General features: G+C 56.0%; 4 protein-coding genes across 4 annotated transcripts; 1 reads left to right on the forward strand and 3 right to left on the reverse strand.

Annotated features, from left to right (window-relative positions):
• Positions 1 to 3,036: 3,036 nt before the first annotated feature.
• Positions 3,037 to 4,469, forward strand: IUM83_14553 (WRKY transcription factor 19; the record flags this gene model as incomplete). Its single annotated transcript, XM_067939308.1, has 3 exons — positions 3,037 to 3,702; positions 3,809 to 4,050; positions 4,130 to 4,469. The coding sequence occupies 3 exons, from the start codon at positions 3,037 to 3,039 to the stop codon at positions 4,467 to 4,469; spliced, it is 1,248 nt and encodes a 415-aa protein (XP_067793562.1).
• Positions 4,470 to 5,375: 906 nt separating this feature from the next.
• On the reverse strand, positions 5,376 to 7,711 carry IUM83_14554 (formin-homology 2 domain-containing protein; the record flags this gene model as incomplete). Its single annotated transcript, XM_067939309.1, has 5 exons — positions 5,376 to 6,128; positions 6,191 to 6,262; positions 6,430 to 6,741; positions 6,834 to 7,124; positions 7,193 to 7,711. 5 exons carry the CDS (start codon positions 7,709 to 7,711, stop codon positions 5,376 to 5,378), a joined length of 1,947 nt encoding a protein of 648 aa, XP_067793588.1.
• Positions 7,712 to 7,907: 196 nt separating this feature from the next.
• On the reverse strand, positions 7,908 to 8,612 carry IUM83_14555 (formin-homology 2 domain-containing protein; the record flags this gene model as incomplete). Its single annotated transcript, XM_067939310.1, has 1 exon — positions 7,908 to 8,612. One exon carries the CDS (start codon positions 8,610 to 8,612, stop codon positions 7,908 to 7,910), a length of 705 nt encoding a protein of 234 aa, XP_067793478.1.
• A 1,717-nt stretch (positions 8,613 to 10,329) lies between these two features.
• Positions 10,330 to 11,917, reverse strand: IUM83_14556 (uncharacterized protein; the record flags this gene model as incomplete). Its single annotated transcript, XM_067939311.1, has 6 exons — positions 10,330 to 10,411; positions 10,523 to 10,605; positions 10,683 to 10,832; positions 11,005 to 11,176; positions 11,260 to 11,439; positions 11,550 to 11,917. 6 exons carry the CDS (start codon positions 11,915 to 11,917, stop codon positions 10,330 to 10,332), a joined length of 1,035 nt encoding a protein of 344 aa, XP_067793565.1.
• Between the last annotated feature and the right edge of the window lie 10,407 nt (positions 11,918 to 22,324).

A 22,324-nucleotide genomic window follows, 5' to 3' on the forward strand; every position in this document is an offset into this window, starting at 1 on the left:
GAGAGCCGGCATGACCAGCCCTGCTGGTGGGCGCCGCACCTCTGATAAAAAATTTTCTCGTCGCCGAAGTTTGACGCGAGGTGGAGGAAGGATCACCTCGGACCCCAGCTGGAAATGCAGACGGCGGGACGAAGCCTCACTGCGGCTTCACTGCAGCTTCATACAGTATTCGTCGGCTGAGCCCAGACCTGATCGGTTGGCTTCAACTGATCCGAGGGCGCTGCAAGTTGCAACGGTTGACGCGCAGCCCATCAAAAGGCAGAAGGGTGCAAGTAATTGAACACACGACCGCCTTCCCGGGACTTTCACGCCGAAATGGGCTGCAGCTCCTCGCGTGGTGATTACGAGGAACCTTTCATGGTGAGAACGGCTCGCGCCGGATACTTGAGCTCAAGTATTTGGCGCAAGCTTTGTCAGTGATGGCAGCGCTCCGGCTTCGGTGACCGACAGATGCCTAAGCGCAGCGACGACGTCGCTGGCAGGCACGCTTTCCGTCTGCACGCTTGCTCGGGTGTTCGCGCGCAGATTTGCCTTCCACCGCTCGATCGAACCGCTACCGCTTGAAGACCCGAAGGGATCTCACAGCTTGGTCGCCTGACTGTTGCATGGGGCCCTGCCGAAGCTCTCCTCTGGCTCGGCTCTCGCTGCAGACGCCTGCATCGGGTGGTGGCGCTGTCGCCGAGCTTGAAGGCGCTGACAACAGCAGGTCCGTGCGTGTGTGAGGCGCCATTTTACGCAAGACTCACCTTCGTTCGGTGTGGCCGAGCCGGCTGGCTGGCAGTCAGCCAGTCCGTTCTCGGCGCCAGGCCGTCGTCGCGTTGAGAAAGCGATGACGTGAGACTTGTGCTCGATTTACATCTGCGTGCTCCCCGACCAGGGCTGGGTTCACAGCGATACATGTACACCGGGGTGAGCGTGTGTACAGTACCCGTCTCGGTGGAAGGCAAGATCGGAATCCCGATTCGGGTCGCGCGGGCGGTGCTGTTCGAAAGCGCAGGCTCGACGACGGCAGCAATTTGCACCATGAGCGCTCACGATTTGTACATGTACTGTAACATGCCCAACAAACCAGCGACCTTGCAGTTCCCGCTTTCATGTGTAATGTGTGCTCGGCGAGCGAAAACTTTCGCGCCGCGGTAACAACAGCCCCGCTTCTCGCGACCCTCTTGAGTCAAGAGTCTTGACGCATGGTGTACATGTATCCTGCACGTGACAGCGCGAGGCCTTCGTTTAGAAAAAAAAAAAAACATTGTTTTCGTGACGCCTGGTGTGCAGTTTATCGTGAGAAGGAGTTGGATTCGGTCAGACTCAAAAGTCCAGCTTTTGTCAGTTAGGCATTCCCCGAAATCAGCGTCAGCTATAGCGACAAGGATGACCACATAAATGACACGTTGCTGGTTGTTGCTGGCGCAGCGAGCTGAGAGCGACTACACGGCGAGAGGTCGAGGTGCCGCCCATCGGGCTGCGGCCGAGCGAGCAAGGGTGGCTACAGAACATCCGATGATCCCCACGGGCGTCAACAGAATGAACACCGCAAATCGTGCGTGCCCTCGAAGTTGCGGCGAGTAGAGAGAGAATTCGCGTTGTAATGGCCAGCGACACGCTGGAAGGGCGCTGCCCTTCGAGGAAGTCGTTCCCGTGTTGTTGTTGATACTTTGATAGTCGCTCCGAGAGCACCATCATGCGGCCGCAGCATGGTGCGCGATTCCACGACCGCGACGCTAATTCTTGAAGTCAAGGAGAATGAAATCGAGCTGGGCAGCCACGCCCCTCTGCAAGCAGCGCGTGCGATACTCGCCTCACCGCGGCGCCGGGAGCCACGAGCTCCATCGAGACATGCCTCGCAGGAGCGTCTCGGCCTGCAGGCGGTGACGACTCGCTGCGACAAAAGACATGAACGGCATTTTGGTGGATAAGGGCAGTCGGCGAAGCAGGTGCATGTCTAAGTGGCGGCACTGACAAGGCCGCCGGAAAACCAACGAGTGGATCGAGCAAGCGACCGCATTGCAGTACAGTAGCGCAGCTGTAGTACAGTAAGCCTAGCTCCCTCGTCACGGGAGCGCGCAGCTCGGCAATTGCATTTCATAGCGACAGCATTGCGTTGAATGCGCGCGCCCCCGAGGACGCATCTCCAACGCAGCGTTGTCAGCAACGGCGCGGCTTGAGCCTCGCTGATGGGAGGCCGCTTGTCAAGGCGCTGCTGCCATAGCTCATGACGCCGCGCTGGCGGGTGAGTATCCGCGCGCAGACAGCGGCACGGCTCTCGCCTGCCATGTTGGTCGCGTGTAGCGGGAGAGCGGACCTTGGTGTTGTGTGTGTCCCGGGTGGACGTCAACAGCTGCCGGGGTCGCCTCCACCAGATGCCGCGGCGCGAGTTCCCGGGCCGAGGTGACTTGGTGTTTGTATGCTGCTGACTACTTGCGGCGAGTCAGTTCGGGTTAGAGGAAGTCGGACCACACCCCATCCTCCCTCGAGCGAGCTCGCCCGGTCACGACAGCACCAACGAGGGGCGTGCGCCGCGCAGGCATCCGTCGCCAGCGGCTGGCGCGTTGTCTGCTGGCAGCGCGGCGGCGGTGGCCGTAACCTTGCGGAGCCCTGGGCACGGCGGCCCGCTCTCACTCTTCTATTTGCGCCGGCCCCGAGCGAAGCACCTCGCTGCTCGGATCAGCCAGACTCCCCCGCCGATCCCAAAGCGCGTTCTTGCCTTTCCAAGGCTCGCCGTCGGCCGCTCTCACTGCCCTCCCTCCGATCCTCGGCTCGACAATCGCTTGCATTCGATTTCGAAGCAAAGCGAATCTCGTGCATCCGCTCCACATCCCGAGGAGCGTCGCCCCATCCGAGCGCGCGCTCTCCTGGTTCTGGGCCACGAGACCTGTTCAAGCCGTGCAGCAGCAGGGCCGCGCCGTTAGCTACGGCGCTCAGCGAGTGAATCCAGCCGCCCAGGTCGACGACGCCCCGAGACGAGCGAGCGCCTCAGTTGAGAAATCGAGCCGCGCAGGACAATCAAAGGAAAGAGCCTTGCCGACCGCCACCAGAATGTCCATTGAGAGCGTGCAAGACAGCGAGACCGGCCAGCAGCGGCCGGGCAGCAGCAGCGGCATGGCCCACAAGACCGTGCGCACGCTGCAGCCGCCCGTCGCCATGGCGGCGCCGCACAGCCAGTACTCGGACATGCTGCTCGGAGACATGGGCATGATGGGCTGCGACGTCGACGCCTGGTCGCGCCCGCAGCAGCACCAGCAGCAGTATGCCCCACAGCCGCAGCAGTACGGCTTCGCCTGCCCCCCGGCGGTGCTCACGCGCCACACCTCCATGCCCGTGGCCATGCCGCGGCAGCAAATGGCTCCCGTCCACTTCCAGCAGCAGCAGCAGCCGGCAACGTCCTTCGCCATGGGCATGCCCCCGACGCTTTCACGGCATCACAGCCACGGATACGTGTCGGTCATGCAGCAGCAACAGCAGGGATTCCAGACCTCCATGAACGTGCCCATGCCGCCGCGCCAGGTGCACGTGAACGAGATGCAGCACCTCCTGGAGATCAGCATGGGCCAGCAGCAGCCCCTGCAGTACCAGCCCCAGCAGCGCATGATGAAGCCGGAGCCTATTACCTCCTCTGCTATGAACGTCGAGCCGATTGCCTTTACCCCCGCCGACAACAACACCAAGATGCCCATGGACGACTTGGACCCGCTCGCATACGCCGTGTTCGGAAACGCCCCAAGCCGGCGCTCCCGGGCATGCCTCAGGACATTCAGCAGATTGAGTCCGCCTTTGACTCCTGGACCGCCTGCTCCCCGAGATCGAGCAGGAGATGCTGTTCCGTTCGCCTGAGCTGGACCAGTTCGCCCATGCCACGGTGGCCGCCAACATGAAGCCTACGACCAAGTCTCCCAAGAGCATGGCCACTTGCAAGGTTGCTGGCTGCGAGCGCCGCGTGCGCTCCAAGGGCTTTTGCAAGACCCACGGCGGTGGCCGCAAGTGCAGCATCGAGGGCTGCAAGAAGTCCAGCCAGAACGGCGACTTCTGCATCGGTCACGGTGGCGGCAAGAAGTGCAAGGAAGAGGGCTGCGCCAAGGCGGCTCAGTCGCACGGCTTGTGCAAGGCTCACGGCGGCGGTGCTCGCTGCAAGTTCCCCAACTGCAACAAAGCTCGCAGGAGGCGGTCTCTGCCGTGCTCACGGTGGCGGCAAGCGCTGCCAGGCTGCTGGGTGCCCCAAGGGCGCCCAGCGCGGCAACTTCTGCGCCACGCACGGCGGCTTCCGCAACTGCAAGATCGAGGGCTGCGTGCGCACGGACCGTGGTGGAGGTTTCTGTGAGGTGCACCGTCGTGGTCGCCTCTGTAAGATTGAGGGCTGCAAGAAGCTGTCCCGCAACCAGGGCATGTGCACCATGCACATTCGCGAGGAGAAGCAGGACATCAACCCCAGCGCCTCTGTGAAGGCTGAGCCCGCCGCTGCTCTCGCTGTCTGAAGGTCGTGATGGTCTTTAGCTCTCCCATTTCCAAGTCGACTCGCTCAAACTCCGTTCTTCTCTCTCTCAACAACCGCGCGAACGCCATCCCTCATTCAAAGGAAGATGAGGAGGGGAAGGATCTGGACAAGGAGTCGATGTCGGACAACTCGAGCCGCCGTCTATCGCTCGGGTGTATGTGTTCTATGTCTCTAGCTCGTATTCATCGGCGTCGTGCCATCCAGTCTAGTCTACGTGAACAGCTCTGTATCTGTGAAGTCAAGTATTTAAGTCGTACGATGGATCAATGAAGCAAATGTATGAAGCTCATGCCGTTGTTTGCAGTGGCTTGCCATCGACTTGCTCTACTATCATGCAGCACCGCGATAAGCTTCTCCGCCCAAAGTTGACGCGGACGCTCCACGTAGCCAGCGGCATGACTCTCTATCCCCTTACGTGCCTGTGCGGTGTTGATGACAGGCGGCCAGGTCAACGATGTCGTGGCTGGGATTCCCAGTGGGAACGGCGCAGCGAGCGTTGAGATGACCACGCGGATTTGTGGTCATCGTGATGTTGGAAAGCCTGTCGACCGCTTCAAGCATCGTCGCCAGAGCTCTCCCACGTTGCCAAAGAAGCGCTCGAGCGCACTGTCCTACCCGGCTGTTGTTGTGTGACCAAGGTGGCTTGGCTGCGATCAAAATGCCTGCCGATCACGATCCTGCGCTGCAACTTGCAGCCTGCAAGCAAGAGAGCCTCGCCAGCCGATATCCGATAGTGCTGGAATAGAGCATGACGTCAATCGCACAAAGTGTCTGGGCACAAAGTCTCATATCATAATACTTGCATTTGGTTTGTGTGATAATGATTGGTGTCTGACGACGGTATTTACATTGCTCGACGGAGATGACGGCACGCGACTCGAACAGCTTAGGGTGAGTCTCCAGACAGGACGGCACTGGTCTTGGGCGACATCGACGCCGTGGACGAGACCTCGTCCATATCGTCGTCTTGCGGGATCTCCAGATGAAGCACCCGCGCGTGGTGGATCTGACGCAGCGGCTGAGGGTGGTCGATCTGCGGCGGCATCGCGGTCCGGTGCGGGTGCGCGGCCTTGCCATGGTTACGATGGCCATGCTGGCCCTGCGGCAGCTTGGCGCCGTGGTGCATCTTGCCGTGAGGCGCCTTGGGCTCCTGCTTGGGTTCCACCGCCTTGACCGGGTTTTTGGCCGGCGAGAACTTCGAGTACAGACCGATCATCTCCTTCTTCATCTTGGCCTGGTACTTACTGTGCTCGCGCTGGTACTCGGTCGTAAAGTTGGCAATATGCGTAAGCAGCACGTCTAGCTCCTCCTCGGTGTCCTCTTCCTCGAAGTACTCCAGGAAGTGTGCCTTCGCTGCGTTCAGCTTACCCAGCAGTTCTTCAAGAGCGTACAGCTCCGTTTTCACGTCTTTGCAGAACTTCATCAATGTGATGTTGTACGTCATCATGGCCTCATTGTCAACATCGCGTGCGGTATCCGGCGGGATTGAGGCCTCGGCCTCGCGCAAAAGCTTCTGCAAACCAGCCTCCAGTCCATTCTTCTCTGACGCGAGAGAAGCGTACGCCACCTTGCTGCACTTGGAAATGAGGTCGATGTCATTGTAGAAGTGAGCGAGGTGGGGCACGTCGCGCTCGATCGACTGCACCACATACTGCAAAAGGTGATGCCACCCACAAATGCCTTGGTTTGCGAAAACTTGACAAGGGAACCCAGCGAGAAGGCGTCGACGCCTTGCTGTTCGTCGTCGCCGCCGAAGTTGAGCAGATTGCCGATCTGCAAAATATAAATAAATAGTTGGCGTAGTTCTGCGCTAGAGCACACCTGGTACACACCTCGGGTCACAGGTCCAACGACTCGCGCAGCTCGTGCACACGCGAGGGAAACTCCTGTTTGAATACTAGACATCCAAGTTTCTCGTGGAAGCGAGGCACGCTGCGCACTTCCATCAGAAACTGTTCGGCAGTGCCGATTGTCGCCATGTCGCCGTTGAAGGCGTTGATGGCCTCCATCTCCTTACGGTCAGGCCACATGTCCATGAGGGACCGCACTTGAGACGGCGAAAGCACGGACGGGTTCATCGCCAGAATCTCGCGCTTCAGCTCCGGGAACGTCAGCTTCACGCGCGCCAGAGTAATGGCGATGTTTTGCGACTTCTTCATATCGATGAGCTGGACCATCGCCTTCTTCTTCTTGGCGACGGCGGCATCATCCGACTTCGCGGAGGCATTGCGCTTCTTGCTCTCTGTAAGATCCTTCACAAACAACTTCTCTAGCATCGCGCGACTCTCCTCCGAAATCTGGACCGCCTCCTTCGCCTCTTCCACGGCGTCCCCACCCCACAGACTATCGCGACGCGTCCTGTGCCTCTTTCCTCCCAGTGCAGCTTCTTGCGGATAGAGTCCTTGCGTTTCAGCGTCTTCTTTGGCTCCTGGGCAGGGGTCGCGGCCTGACGAGGTCCATTCAGCTCTGCTGGATCGAGTCCAGCCATCCGCATCTTTTGCTCAACAGCACCGCGCGGCAAGCCCATACGAAGCATCTGGAAGTACTTGTGGTATTTCTTGCGGTGAGCAGCTCTCTCCTCCTCGGTGATTTCGGATGCAGCTGCAGGCTTCGGCTCCGGCCTCTTGGGCGGTCCCTGCAACCAGGCCGGATCCACACCGTCCATGCGCATCTTGTGCTCCACCACGGCTGGGGCAAACCCACCTTCACCATTTGCAAGTACTTGCCGTGCTTAGCCTCGTACTCCTTCAGCTGCGCCTGGTACGCCGCCTCGGCTTCTTCGTCGAGAGCGGGTGCTGGCGCCTCGGGCAGGGGCTTGTTCGGGTCCATGTCCAGGACGGCCGGATCCACGTTCTCACTCTGCATCTTGTGCTTCACAACGGGGGGAGGAAGACCCACCTTCAGCATCTTGAAGTACTTCTGGTACGTCGGGTGGTCCTTCAGCGGGGTCTGATCCTTCTCGGCGTTGTTGCCATCCGCTGCTGGGGCAGGTGGCTGAGACGCGACATCAGCTGTTGCTGCTACAGGTGTCTGCGGGGCCGCTTGGCGCTGCTTCAACATCGCAGCCAAAGGATGCGCGGCCCCGCTCGATTCCTCCTGTGCAGCCGCCGGTGGAGGTGACGGCGCAGTTCTCCTCGCAAGCATAGCCTCCAACGGATTGACCGTCTTGGGCGTCTCCGTGCTCGGTGACTCCGGCGGCGGGGACGACCGTTTTGCCAGCATTGCCTCGAGTGCGTTCGTCTTTTCACCGGGGCCTCCGTCGGGCTGCTCGTTTCCGTTGGCGGGGCAGCTCGCTTCGCAAGCATCTCGGCCAGCATGTTACTTCTGCCCATGGCAGGGCTCTTTGGAGGGGTTGTCGTACGCTGTTCTCAGGGGTGCTCCGAGGGTTCTCTGGGGCCTTGACCCTGGTGTTTCCTCTTCATCGGAATCCTCGGCGGCTTGGTTCGGAGGGGAGCACGCGGTTGGCGAGCATGTCCGCTACACTAGCGTGTCTGTCCACACCCGCAGGCATATGTCGCTGCGAGAGCATCTCGAGCAGGCCCCGCCGAAAAGTCCTCGCTGTTGTTTCTGGAGCGCGCGGGGAGGAGTACATGGAGTCCAGGTCGTCATTCTCGTCTTCGATCCGCACGTCGGCCATGATGTCGAACGAGTCGTATCTCCTCCGCTCCTTCTTCCGCCTCTGCGGGGTCCTGTCGACGGGCTCGTCGTCCTGCTGCTCCTCGGCCTGCTGCCTCGCCAGCAGGTCCTCCAGCGCGCTCTGTAATCGTCCGCGGCCTCTTACTGCGCCGCGCATGTCCTCCTGCTGCTGGTTGTCCTCGGAGGACGTGGACGACGTCGCGGACGAGCCTCGGCTCTCCGCGGCGGTCCTGGACACGAGTTCCCGGACGTCGATGGCTTTGTCGTCGTTCTGCGCGGCCTTCTCGTCCTCGGTGGCGCTGTCGCTATCGCTGTTCCTATCGGATGTTTGGTCGTCGCCATTGGCGCCGCTGTCGGGGCCGAGCGAGCTGGTTGTATGTCGGAAGAAGTCCTGGACCTTTTGCCGGTCATTCCAATGTGCGTGCGGCTGTGTTGGTGCGGTCTGTGGCTGGCCGAAGGGCGTGCGCTGGAAGGTGCCCACGGGCAAGCCAAACTGTAGGCCTCGGCACGCGCCGAGCGGCCGCGCACCAGCTGCGGCAGCTGGGCATTGGCCGCAGCGCCGGTGCCGGCGGCGGCAGCAGCCGAGCCGACGCCGCCCCGCTTGTCGGCGGCGTTGTGTGTCATGAGCATGGAGATGAAGGACGGCGCCATTTTCGCAAAAGCAAGCGGCCGAGAACGCCTGAGAGACTGCGGAGGGGCCGCGGCGCAGAGTCGAGTCGAGCCGAGCCCGCGCGAGACTAGTCTGCAAATCAAGCGGCCAGACGACGGGAGCAATTTTGCAGCGCCTCGTGCAGACAAGACGTTGGCTTTTGCCGAGTGGGCCTGGATAATCCTGAGGCCGAGCTCGGCGGTGAGGTGCGTTTCTACGTGTGTATGTTGCAGGGTGCTACTCTTTGAAGGGCAGCTGTGGTGATGGGCGCTCCTGGAGCGCGCGAATAAGTGCGCGTCCCACTCCGCTGGGGATGCCATCTCGCAGGTTCGCATGCACCGCAAAGTGTATGCTGAGACACTGCCGATGACGATCGGCTAGCGCGGGTATCGGATAAGCCATTGCGCACTTCTTGCAGTGCGCGCCCGCGTCAACTGGCAAAATTGAGTTAAGCATACTGGAGCCAAGTCACGCGGAAACGGCCACTGACTGGCGCTCAGTATGTTGAGCTTTCCACGAATTTCCGCTTTGCGCTGGGTTTCTTGCACGTCTAGGGCTCGGAGCGCCCAGATAAGCCCGGTCGCGAATCATTGCCTCGCTTGACTGTTTTAGCGACACACCCCGGTTGCTAATTGCCGTGACCGGCGGCGGTCGATGTCTGCGGAACCTTTGCGCGGCGGCGCTCGTCGTCGACCAGCTAGCCGCCACTTTTTTTCTTTTTGACACGCCAGCGCTCCGCCCAGCCGCCTTGCCAGCGCAGCGACGACCGACAACATCTTAGCCTTGCGCCACCACGCCAGCGCCGAGGAACTCGCCGAGCGCTAGCCTCGGCACTACGAGCGCACACCAAGATACTTTTCCTCGATGTGACTCACTCGGGAAATGTATGCGCTGGATTGCGCGCACTTGTGCTACACCCTCTGTCCACCTGCGAGAGCGCATGCACTGTTGAGAACAAAACCAAGTTAAAGCGCACTGCCAGACACGATGCCCCGGAATCTTCGGCGCGGAGAATCCGATGCAAAGGGCACGGTTTCTGCATGGTCCGGCATGGTCCAACCTTGCGTTCCTTAGGTTGAAGCAAGAGAGGACCGCCTCGTCTGAATTATTCAGACCGTACCATATTCATATTCAGACCAAAACCTCCCTCCCGGCATGCGAAGCCTGCGCAACGGCAAGTCCGCGGCCAGCTGCTCGTCATGCCCTTCCACTGCAGCCGCTGCGACTCGCAGAGCGAGTGCCCGTGACCCGCTCACGGAGAGGCATTTGCTCGCTGCCCCTAGCAAGAGAGCACGCCGCCGTCGCCGGCGCCGCGCCGATCGGGGCCCCACACAGGCACGACAGGACCACGACAGCGGCGGGAAGGACGAGAAAAGATCGACCCAGCCATCGTATATGGCGGAGCCACTTGACACGGCGCGATTTGCGCAACAAGATACGCCAACTTCAACCGTGTTCGTCGACGACGCCCGAGTGATGGCTACGTGGCCACCTTGAAGCTGGCGCGCGATCCTGCGGCTTATCCGGGCCGGGTTGTCGAAACGCCGTCCGGCGTTCAGTCGGCAGCGACGGCGTAGTCGCGGTAGAACGGGTCCAGCTCGAGCTGCGCCGCCGGCACGAGGTGGTCGCGCGCCCTCCTGGACGCGCCGCCCTGTTCACGGCGGAAGAAGGATGAGCGCGCAGATGCGCGTTAGACACCGGAGTTCATCACAGAGCGGCCAACGACTGAAACCAGTGCAAGAACGAACCATTCGTCGTGCAGGCCGTCGCTGTTGACGGTCGGCAGCACCTTCAGCGGCCGGTGGATCCCGTAGCAGAACGAGCGGTGTGGCTGGCGCAGCGCATGACACAGGCAAGTGACTCACATTAGAACCGCGAGCCACCACCAACGCCTCGTTCCAGCCAAACCAACCTTCGGTACGAGTTCTGGTGCTGCACGCTCGCGGACGAGGTGCGGCAGCGGTACTGACAGTACTGGAACACGGTGATCTCGGCCGGGTCGCTGTAGACCGGATGGTTCGGGTCAGCGTGCGTCAAGTAGTCTCGCCGGATACCAGTCTGACAGACCTCGCCACAAGGTGAAAAAACAGTTCAAGGTCAGCTGGGGACCTTCAAGTGTGTGTGTGTGCGTGGGGGCTCAACCGGGCCTACACCAAATGTCCGCCAAGTAGCTCTACGCAGCCTGCAGGCGCAACTGCTCAACCGGCCATAGCAGCAACACAAAACGTACGTTGAGAGGTGCATGCAGCAGGACACGCAGTGCTCGAATACGTCGCAGCAGTGCGGCGGGTTCGTATCGCACCGATCGCACGTGAACTGCTTTATCCGCGGGAGGCTCGCGTCGGTCTCGTTGCAGCAGCCAGTCTTCACCTTGTCCAGCTGCGATCGCGTGCACACATAGCCTGGCAGTGTATTATAATCGACAACAACCACACTCAATATTCCAGCCCATCCAGCAGCAAGTGCAGGGTCAAATGCCTCGTACCCATAGCATCCGTGAGCAGCCTCACGCCTTGGACAGTATTCTCGCATTGTAGCGCCGTGTCGTCCAACTTCAGCCCGTCGCCTCCTTCTCGCAGGAACATTTGACGACGGCCCGGCACGAGCGTCCACGCGGTCCACAATAATGAGCGACCGGATTTTCTCGTCGTCCAGCTCGTCCGCGCTGACCACGCCGGCAATAGGTACACAGAAACCGTTAGCCTTTCAGCAGACCTTACGCTAGCAGTCTAGCCACCGCGCGCACTCACTTTGGCCCCTCGGCCCGCTGGAAACCGCATGCGACCGATGGTGAACACGATATACGGCAGCGCGAACGCCACGCCCAGCGCCAGCAGCAGGCGCAGCGTGCTCATCTTCTTCCTGGGGTGCACCGACACGCGGATCGACTGCACCAGCCACCGGTCCACGAACGCGACGTAGCGCGGCACGCTGCGCTGCAGACACCGCAGGCCACGCCGCCCCAGCTCCACGAACACCTGGCTCAGGAACATGACGGCCGCCATGAACTGCCGCCAGCGCGACTCACGCGCGTCTCCCCCCTGCCGCGCGCTGCTCGGACGCCAGCCGGCTTCCTCGCGCATCAGCTCAGCCAAAATCTCGTCGTCCGTCTCGTCGTCCGCTCGGTTCACGCCGCGCAGCATTCCGGCCGCGCAGGCATGCGAACGTTCGGGAATGCCGAAAGGCGTAGTAATAATTTTCAGTAGATACTTCCCGAAACCAGTATACTTTAATCTCAATACCCAGTACAATAGACCTCAAAATTAGTACCGTATAGAACTTGTTTATTCCGACATTAAGTTTTGACCACCAGGTTTAATCATATAGAAAAAGCCAAGCTAATATATTGATTCCGACAACTCCCCAGAGCCGCGTCAATCCGAGCGCATGCGTCCACTGGCCTGCCCTGCATTTAGATTAAAGCCTATTTGGCAAGATGCCTCGGGGCGATAGCCGCTAACCCTTCTAACCCCACGGCATATTCTGTATCCCAGGATAACCGAACATCTTGGCTAAAGCATACATCAAAACCTCTGAGAACTATGCTGGTGTAAGTCTTTCGCCCACTGGAGCGAGTGAAAAACGTGCACATTGTGCACAAAACTACTGCAAAACTGTACATAAACCCAATAAATGTATCCAACATTTGTGAGAATGGTGATTCTTATTGGTCTCGTGGAGGTGCAGAAGAAGGCGTAAACCCCGTAAACGCGTCAACCCTGTAAATGGCACGTGCTGTGGCGCCAACCACCATCCTTGTGCCTGCTTATTGCAAGGCGAGGAGGGAATCGCCCAGTTCCTAACTAACGGATTAGTGAGGAGGACCTGGGCGATTTATTCCTCTGCAAGCATGTACGCGTATTCTAAATGTGCAACCTACGAACTCGTTCTTCGTCCACTTATTCCTCACGTTCATGGTCTCGTTTCCGCTTACGGAAGCGGATTCTCTTCTTTAGGCTTGGCGGGATGCTCTTGCCGTCGCTCCAAGTCTCGTACCAGACTTGCGGAGCACGTGGAGTGTGTTACGTTTCAACACGGCGAACGTTTCCTGACAAGGTGCCCTCCGAATGCGTCATGCATTGGGGCAGTAGTAGCTGGTCTCAAACGACTTGGTCTTGGTGTCGGCGAAGGCCGAGCACACTTTACACAGGCACTATCTGCGTTTGTTCTGGGGGCCCTTCGAGTAGTAGTCCACCGTGTTCACTAACGAGTGCCAGTTGGCGAGGTGGGCACTGACACGAGGTCCAGCATCTGGCGTGGTCTCCAAAGTTGATGTTCCGTTGGGCCAGTAGCTGCCCGTGCAAGTGACGAAGGTAATCTGCGTGTGTCAGCGGTGCTTCTCCTCTCTTCTTCAGCGTGTGGCGATGTACAATGTAGTCAATTCCAACTTCTTCTTGGTGAACGAACCCGGCCCTATCTTGGTAAGCTATTAACTACCGCCATGTCCACTATGCACAGGAACAATTGCTTGTAGTACTTGCGAAGAGAAATGCACTTTTGAATGCTGTAGCGGTGTAATCCCCGCAGCTGGTCGTGGATATCAACGCCCCCCATGCCGAGGCCATAATCCACAACCAGCTGCGACACGGTACCGCTGCGCGTGTTCCGTCCTTCCTTTTCGCTGTACGCTGTCTATGTGCGAGTACTGGGGTGGCCCGTCGCCAGCGCATGGTCACGGGCTTAAAATCCATCCAGAATCCCAATGCAATCATCTCCGGGTGATTGCGAGCTTGCATGATGCGGTAGGCTCCACGTGGCATTCGCCGTGGTCTTTGTTTGTGGAAGTGCAAAGGGTGAATTCACCCGAGGCGATCGGACCTGAGTCATCCTTTACATGATAGTGATCCATGCCTAGCAGCTTTAGGATCAACGCTGTAGAGGAATAAAATTATTCGTCATAATCAGCCGCTTCATGACCGCCCACTCAATGCTTTTTTTGAGATGTTCCTGACGACAGCTTTTCCCGCTGGCGCCCAGTGTGTCGCCCAAGCCTTTCTTTTTTTTCTTTCTTCTTTTGCATTTGTCAGCACCCCGCAGCAAACTTCAACTCTAATAGCAGATACAGAATACCATACAGATTAGTTCGCTATTCTGTACGATCCGGAATTGCATATTCGTAGGACAGAGTTACCTAGAGTAGTGTGCTGTTTCAGCACAGCACGTCATGAAAGAATTTGGTTCCGTATTTGCTGGGCTTGTCCGGCATGAATACTCTCATGGGCTGTACTTGCTGCGGTTCGGCGTCATACACTCAATCAAAGGATACGACTCCTGCTGCCGATACCCTCGGCGAAAAGTCTTCGACCACTTGTAGGATTGGCCGAACTGGCGCTTTGCTTCCCGTCCAAGGCCACCTTCCTTCATTGCTGCTGAAACGTAGAAACTTCATGATCTCTTCGAACCTAGCTTTTTCATGAAAACGCGAAAAACGTCCCACGTGGTATGGCGCTCTTCCTCCGTCGACCAATGCTAGCAAGACCATCACGGATTGGAGCACGGCCCTCGCAAAGAAAAAGTGCTAAATACATGCAGAATCTCGTGCTGGATCCGTTTGAACTTTCTCAGTCGGTTTCCTGGATCTCTCCAAATTGGGGACACCCACCTGCGGATCTCGCGGTTCGACGGCAAGCAACTTCTGACGCCGAGATGCCGCGACAGCACAAATGCTCTGCTCGCCTGTACATGGTCCGTCTCTGGTCGGCAAATGCGGATCTGGCAACTCCTTCCGGCAGAAAATAAAAGAATAAACCCAGCGGTGTTCGCGTAGACTGTTGCAGATTGAGTCACGCCAAGGTCCGCTTGTAGTAGTCCGAAGCCGCTTTAGCTGAGCTGCCCTTCAGGTAATCAAAAGCAATAATATACAGATTAAGCTTAGGAATCGCAACGCTAACTCTGTATCATCCTTGACTTTACCACTCTGTGCGCTTCATTGTACACAATCCAGCCAGTATTTCCCAACGCTCTGAGCTCCATCGTCCATCATGTTAAAAGACCCATCCGGGGCCGCTTCATTCAGTTCCCCATCGCGCCCGCTAATCTCTACATGACTGGGCCGGAATCATTATTCCATGACGTCTTCATCGTCTTCGTATCAGAATCATCATCGCTCAAATTAGCGGGTTTTCCAGCGATGTTGATGGGTCGGCAGCGATTTGGCCAGCTTCATTTCCCTGCAGCCCATCCATAAAGTGCTCCCGCCAGTCGAAAAAACTTCGAGAGGTGCCGCTTCACTCACGTCCGTGCCATTTGTTTCTGCTCGTCGATTCTTCACCTTCATGAGGGTGTAATTCCGGTATCATCTGATTGGTGCCCGACTCGTCACCAGCTTGCTCTCATCATCCAGAGTTGGCTGGCCTCACCATTGCGCTCTTGTAGCTTCTACAGTAGGGGTGACCACTGCAGACCCAGCTCTGTAGCGCAGACAATCTGAACGTTGTGGTCGTTCATCTACAGTACCCAGAGCATTCTGCACGTCCACGCTGTCTGTTCTGTCATCACAAATAATAGCATTCAGCACTGCCCCTCTGTAGCAGCCAGAATAGTAACATACCTTTGCTCTGGAGCATACCCTCCAACGGTATTGTGTGTATCCACCGACGTGTCGGCTGCCCTGAACGACAGGAGGCCGAGGCTTATCGGGAAACAACGCACGCGCTGTCGCGACCATTGTCCGACCGCACCGCCAACGTCCACCAGCTTCCATTCCGTTCAATACTACTATAAGCATCACGCGTTCGCCTGTTCAGTAACCTTTACGCAAGTATTAATCGATATAATACACGCAGATTCTTACCCACCCTCGAAAAGTCGATGTTGCGTTTTCTCTTGTAGGCGCCTTGATCCCCGGCTTCACATAGCGATGGTTCCTTTAGCTATGGGCCTGTAGGTTTGCAAGGCCTTCCACCCTGTTACAGGTCGCGCCATAGCCGTTTTAGCTGTCTTTCACTTGGACCGTTCCATTTTGAGAATGGAGGAGGAGGGCTGACACGCGGCGCGGTGGGCTTTTTATCATTTTCAAACCTGGTTATTTTATATTGTCTTTCTATTAACACAGAAGTATTCTGTCTATCTGGCAATTCCCTCGCACATCAAACGGGAAAGCTCTAAATAGATCGGGCACTATACAAACTTTATATGCGAAGATAGAGGCGTGAAACAAAAGTTTGCTGCATACTTTGTCCCATAAACTTCTTATTCTATAGGATATAATATGGGGCTAGAAGGGTTAATAATGGACGGTACGTAACACTGCGCCAGCACAAGAACACTTGGGTGACCCACGAGTTTCAGTCCTCGCCGTCGTCACCTCCTACTGTTGCTGGGTACCAAGACACATCGACTCTGTTCTTCTTCCTGAGCCAGAGGGACGGCCTCGACACCAAGCGCAAGAGCTGCTCCAATTCTAAATACGAAGAAGGACCAAAACACCATCGCCATGTGTAACTGTGGTGGCAGAAGCTGAGTCGTGGCGTCCGCCAGCTCGGGATCGGCACATCGCTGACTGCAGACGCCGATCAAGACTCTAGTTCGATGGGGAACGACTACCGCGACGAAGCTGCCCCAGTTTCGTCGAAGATTCTTCGGCCGCACGCACTGCGAGCGGCCCGAGGTGTACCCGCGGCTTTGAGGCTAGCTAATAACTCCTGGCAAGACAGATTCTGCATCACCACCACTTTAGTTTTCGAGCCAGATTTTGCCCAAGCGATACATTGTGAAATAGCAGCTAGCTTCCGTTCTGACGTGTTGGGCTTTGCGATGGATGAACTCGAGTGGACGTTATTATCTTACCACGCTGACGGAAAACACCTTAATCTTCTTTGAGTACATTCCTACCTCTCGAACATCCAGAAGAATGACGACAAGACGGTATGCATCCGTTCTAGTGGGCGCGACAAGGAGCAGTCTTACCTTTTTTTGTTTCGAGTTCGTCGCGACGAAAAAATGCTGTCCATCATGCTCAAGACCAAGCTCTTCTAAGAAGCCAGCGACGGCTGTGATCAACACGTTGTAATGCCAGCGGAGTCTATGAGCGTCTGTGAAGGCCATCACAGCTTAAGCAGATCTTAGCGTAGATCTACGGCAACAGCACACAGGTTGGTACCATGATCTCTGCGACGTTTCTACGCCAATAATTTGATGAGACGGATACGACGAACCCGTGCTGCCGCTGGACAACGTTTCGGCCCACAATAACGAGGTTATTCGTCTGTTTTCAAGGAGCTCACCATTGAGCTTCGATGCTAGTTCCAGCGCGTTATACCCAGGTCTGCCAGCCAGCAGATGTCTGCCGGAACAGTTTCACCGAAGCCAACGGATCCGCAGCTTGTAAGTAGCTGACCACAATATCAGCTGGATCAGGCCGACGGACGCGCCCTTCCGCTGACACAGCCCGCCAGAAAGTGGTAACCGCGGATCGCGGACGGGTGGGAGGACATGTCGGCAACACCCCGTAGCGCATGGCTTAACTGCGTGGAGGCGGATAGTGGTTTGATCCAAAGTTAGCCGAGAAGCATGACAACTTAGCAGAGAAGCTTTTGGCAGAGTTAGGTTTGCTAACGGTTGCATTGACAAGTACGAACAGGATATTGTTGACTCAATACCTGCTGCAATACAGTCTTACTACGGTCGCTGCACCCGCGTACGAACGAGCACACCCCGCTCTGGCATTTCCAGTCGAAGGACCTAGATCGATTTGGCCCCGCGTTGGGAGAGTGGTTTAGTGGCGTCGGATTCACGTCCCAGATCGCTTGTACCAAAACATATGGCACATCGTGCGGATTAAGAGACATATTGATAGACGATGCGTATTTTGCACCCTACCCTACTCAAACATCAATGTCGCAATACGGTACAAAACAACCCGAATCTGCCAGATTGTGCCTTCAAGACAATTATATATTATCGCTATTAAGCCTTCCGACTGCATTTCATATTACAACAACAACGCGCTGTATTCCATTCGCTATTGCCAACGCGAAGCTACGTTATTTGACTTCGATTTCGCGTCGGATCCATATGGCTTTGTACACCTCGTTCGATTCGTCACCACGCGCTTGGGATCACTGCCCAGCCGGTAGCTGACATCGTCTTACCATCTCTCGCACCTTTGATTGAATGCCAATGCCAGCGTAGACGCGCTTCAGCACTGATCGTCAGCACCTTCTTCCGTAAAGAAGAGATCGAATACGCGTATGTTACCAGGCAAGCGCGAGGCACGCAAAAAAAAGTTAGAAGTCATATGGGCCCCGTCCGCGCTAATTCTATCGGCACTGACGCCTCACAACAACTTCATCCTACCGAAGCGAATTCACGACGACGCGATCGCGCGAGATCCTGTCGTTGTCGCGGACTTCTCCAACGTCAACGGATTCAATTGATCTGGCGTTTCCGCGGATCAAATTCGGGAAGACGCTACTGAATCCCTCTGATAACCTTTGTCGGTTAGGAACAGCTCAGTCACGCGTACCCTCCGCAAAAGGTCGTCATCCATTACGCCCCAGTCCGTCCGCGCTTCTTCAGCGCGTTCGCCATCGGCGGCGCGAGCTACTAGCCTTATGTTTTTTTTCTGTCCAACCGGAACAGCGTAGAGGCGTAATGGACCTCGGCCAGGTCGGCTCGCGGACCGTGCGCGTTTGGTTTCGTTCGGGGGCGGCACGTATCGCTGCGTACCCGTAAATGAGTCGGGAATAATGTGCTTTAACGTCGTTGTGCACTTGTACTCGGAAGGATATGTAGTCACGGGGCCTTAGCTTTACGGCCATGTTCTGATTTGTGCATCTGGCTATCGCCACTCCGCTAACTCTCTAATACCAGCAACCTTTGGTATACTAAACTGCAACGATTCCAGGATGTTGCCGAGATACCAGCCAAGAGATCTAGTACTTGCACTTTACGGTGACCACAACATAATCTCTAACTTCAACTTCTATAGTCTAAACGTCTGCGCCGCCTGATCTAAAATAGTTTAACTGGTAAACATTTGCTCGAAGGTGGTGGTGTGCACGTTGAAGTGACGCTTGAAAGTGGAGGACTATATAAGGCATCGAACCTCACAGCGCGAAGCAGATACGATAATTTCGCGGAGCTGGTCTCAAAACGTGTCTGCGACCGTTTATGTCGAGACATGAAACAACCTGAGTTTATTCTCAACTGCCGACACCAACCCAGATGAAGAACAGAAACGCCTACTTGAATGTTCATTGCAAGATTTTCTGAATTAAGAATACCCAACGCTGTCTAACGCATGCTTGCATTATTTTATTTGTGTCGGCTGGCTGGTATATCAAGATCCCGCTGCGCCCAACGAATTAAGGAGCGGAAGAATGTGCGACATTGCCGAAAAAACTTTATGATCTACGCTTTACATATCGCGACCGCACTGGCAGCCTTCTGGAGCAGAGCGAAAATGGAACGCGGTCTTGGATGTGTTTGAGCACCACCACGAACAGAAAAGTAGAAAACACATATCGTACGGGCTGATAGTCAGCAGTAGTACGTCTGCAATGAGTTGGCGTCATAGTGCGTACGATGTACAGCTTTGGGTACCCAGATACGCTCTACAAGCTACATTTTGGTATATACCAGCAAAGTGTGGCGCGCTACCAGCGATTAAAACCATACTGTTTGTGGCGGATGGCATTGGGGATTGAGCTGTAATGGATTCGTTGTACGTGTGGTGAAGTGAGGACAAAACAAGAATTGTTCTATGGTGACAATACAGTTCGATCGCGAACTGCGACTCCGTAACCGACTCAAGATCCGGAACGGTAGTCCCAATATAAGCCCAGCGAATCCGCGACCGAATCAGATGATGTCGTATAGTCAGACAGCAGGAGACGACCGACAAGGAGCTGTAAGTATCGAGGTGTCGCTATGATCGAATCTTAGAGGTGTTTCACGACACCGACAGCGGACAAGAATGGGAAACACCTTGAAGCACAATTGATCAAGAATTCAGCTGGTGACCAGAGCTGAGATGGTCTGCTGTAGGAGCACAACAGACTAAACATAAATCAGCGTGGAAATTGTATCACAGAGCACATGTGCCCCCAAGTCTTCAGATCTCGGGGAACTGCAATGACCTCACAAAGTCACGAGTGGACCGGATGTTTAGCTAAGTTTGGTTTCGGATACATTGACTAACTCTCAGTGATCTAGCCTGGTCACCCAGCTGGGGTCCTATTGTTCGGGCTACGCCGATAACTGGCAGGCGCAAGTTCCCGATACAGACACTTGCTACTGGCATGATATACGGCTGCGTGGACGGGCAGCGTCCTTCCGGCGGGTATGAACTATGTCTGATAAGCAGTACGAATGCACGCGTCTACTGAAGTGTGCCTCCGCTGTACTTTGAGCCGATGGAGTGCCAGGAGTTATTCATCACTAAACCCGTCGAGCCATCTCTGGGTCCATTGTTGAGCTTGTGCCTCCTCCTCCGGGCGAAACCATGGGTATCATCTCCACGCCCCCCATTTCCAGCGCCAGAGCTCCTGCAAACATTGAATTTTGGTAACGTGAACGGTCCAGTCCACTGGTACCGGCGTGCAGCTGCGCTCCAAACAACGGCTATGTACCACCCAGCGTATTCCCCAGCGGGCCCGGGAGTGGCTCCGGTAAATTCCCATCGTTATGTCTTGTTTGCAGCCTCCGCTATCTTGGTGAGATTAAGTTGACAGCGAGCAAGTCAACATTGCGTTCGACGTCCTGGCTACCGGACCCGACTACTGAGCTCAGGAAAGTAGATTGCGAACTGAGAAAGCGTATTCGATACGAAGCCATGCGCTGATGTCGCCTTAGCCCAGCATTACTAGTGCTAATTTGTGGCGGTCGATCATCTGTCCTCCTCGTCGCTTCTCCTGTTTTGTAGACATGGTGAACCGCTGGACGTGTCGACCTCTGCAGTCCAGCTTAACAATCTAACCCAGCGCCTTGAACTGCGAGTTCACGATGCGGCTCTGGCGCTCGCTGGCGCTAGAACACACGTCACTACACTCCGGCTGTCCCAACTAGGCGCGCACCGTGCATTCAGCTTCAGACCCCGAGCGCAGACTCTGGATCAGATGGCGAACTCCAGATGATCCGGTTCAGAAACGGGTTCCACGTCGAATCTATCTCGCGTTGGCTAACTGTCGGCTCCTGCCGCCGGAGATGTAACAAAAGGGACGGATCTGCCTTTGAACCACACCTCCCAGTCGGTCGCGCTTATCTCGACGTCACCGAGTTCTTCCTATCCTATGGAGGATTGCGGGCGACCTAAAACGCTTGCAGCGCTGGTCGAAGCGCTAAATGTCTTCTAAACATATGATGGATGGTGTCCCAGTGGCGGCCACATCGGCAATTACAGTGAGGGTTGAGGCAATCTCTGCAGAGCCTTCAACATAGATTTCCTTTGTACTTTGTCGAAAAGATTACGAACTTGAGCATCAGACTCCTTTCATGTTTGCGATGGAATGCCCGTGCTGTCGTTTTGTGGCGAAAGGCTGCCTGATATGCCGGTTCAGTTGCTTCAAAAGGGCGCGCTATACTCACTAAATTAAACTTAAGGCAGTTGCCAAATCAAAGGGTGCGCGACCCTTCGCCCACCAGACGTAGATATTATCGTCTGAATAAATATTAGCTTTCTAGACTTCGTTGGCGCGCGGTTACGATATATCTGGCAGACGTCCATTGTGAGCCGACGGGATGGCAATCTGATTGATGCCGTTGATAACTTGTATGAAGGTAAAAAAAAAAAGCGGAGTTCCTTGTCCTCGATACGACCGCAACTTGACACTCAATCCAATCCACGAGCTCGCGCCAAAGGCTATCTCTTCATCAACCGGTGGGACCATCTTAGAACGTTTTGTTGGTGCCAGAAACGCAGCACCGAAGTCTTCTTCTCCTGAGAAGCGATTGCATCATACATCCGCTTTGCAGCAGAGTTACGAGGCATTGTTTCTCGATCTTTATTTACACATCAGGGTGCCTTTCCTCAAATGCTTTCTAATATCAGCACTGCTTCCGTTTCTCGCGAAAACGTAACTTTGCACTCGGGCTCGCATAGTGCCGTTATAAACCATAGGCGCACGATTATTTCTTTGGATTGTGCTCAACAACAAAAAAAAACGTTGATAAGCACGAAACACCCCCAGTAATTGCTTCAACGATATTTAAACGACCTGTAGCCATTTTCAATCGTGTGTCTATTGCAGCCGACGACCAAAATAGACATTTTCGGTGGTGTTCTACCCATAGGCGCACTTGGTAATTCTGTTCAACTGTGCGGTTCCGGGAAATAATGCTTTATTGACTGGAAATGGCAAGTATGACGTTACCAAATTTCGTTTGCCTCCATCACTCACTCTGTTCTATCTTCGGTCTTCAAGATGCCAAGAGGCACGTTGATTTCTACGAGGAGAGATGTTGGGCTATAGCGCAACATTGGGACGGCAACAATCGCTGGATTGCACGCGAACTTGGCGCAACGAGCGTATGTGCGGAACATTTTGAGCCTGCAGAAGACTAATTTACCCAGGTGCAAGCCAAGAAGGTCTAAAGTCACCAAGCGTATG

This window comes from Phytophthora cinnamomi, assembly GCF_018691715.1.
Source record: "Phytophthora cinnamomi strain GKB4 chromosome Unknown Contig28, whole genome shotgun sequence".
Taxonomy (NCBI): Eukaryota; Oomycota; class Peronosporomycetes; order Peronosporales; family Peronosporaceae; genus Phytophthora; species Phytophthora cinnamomi.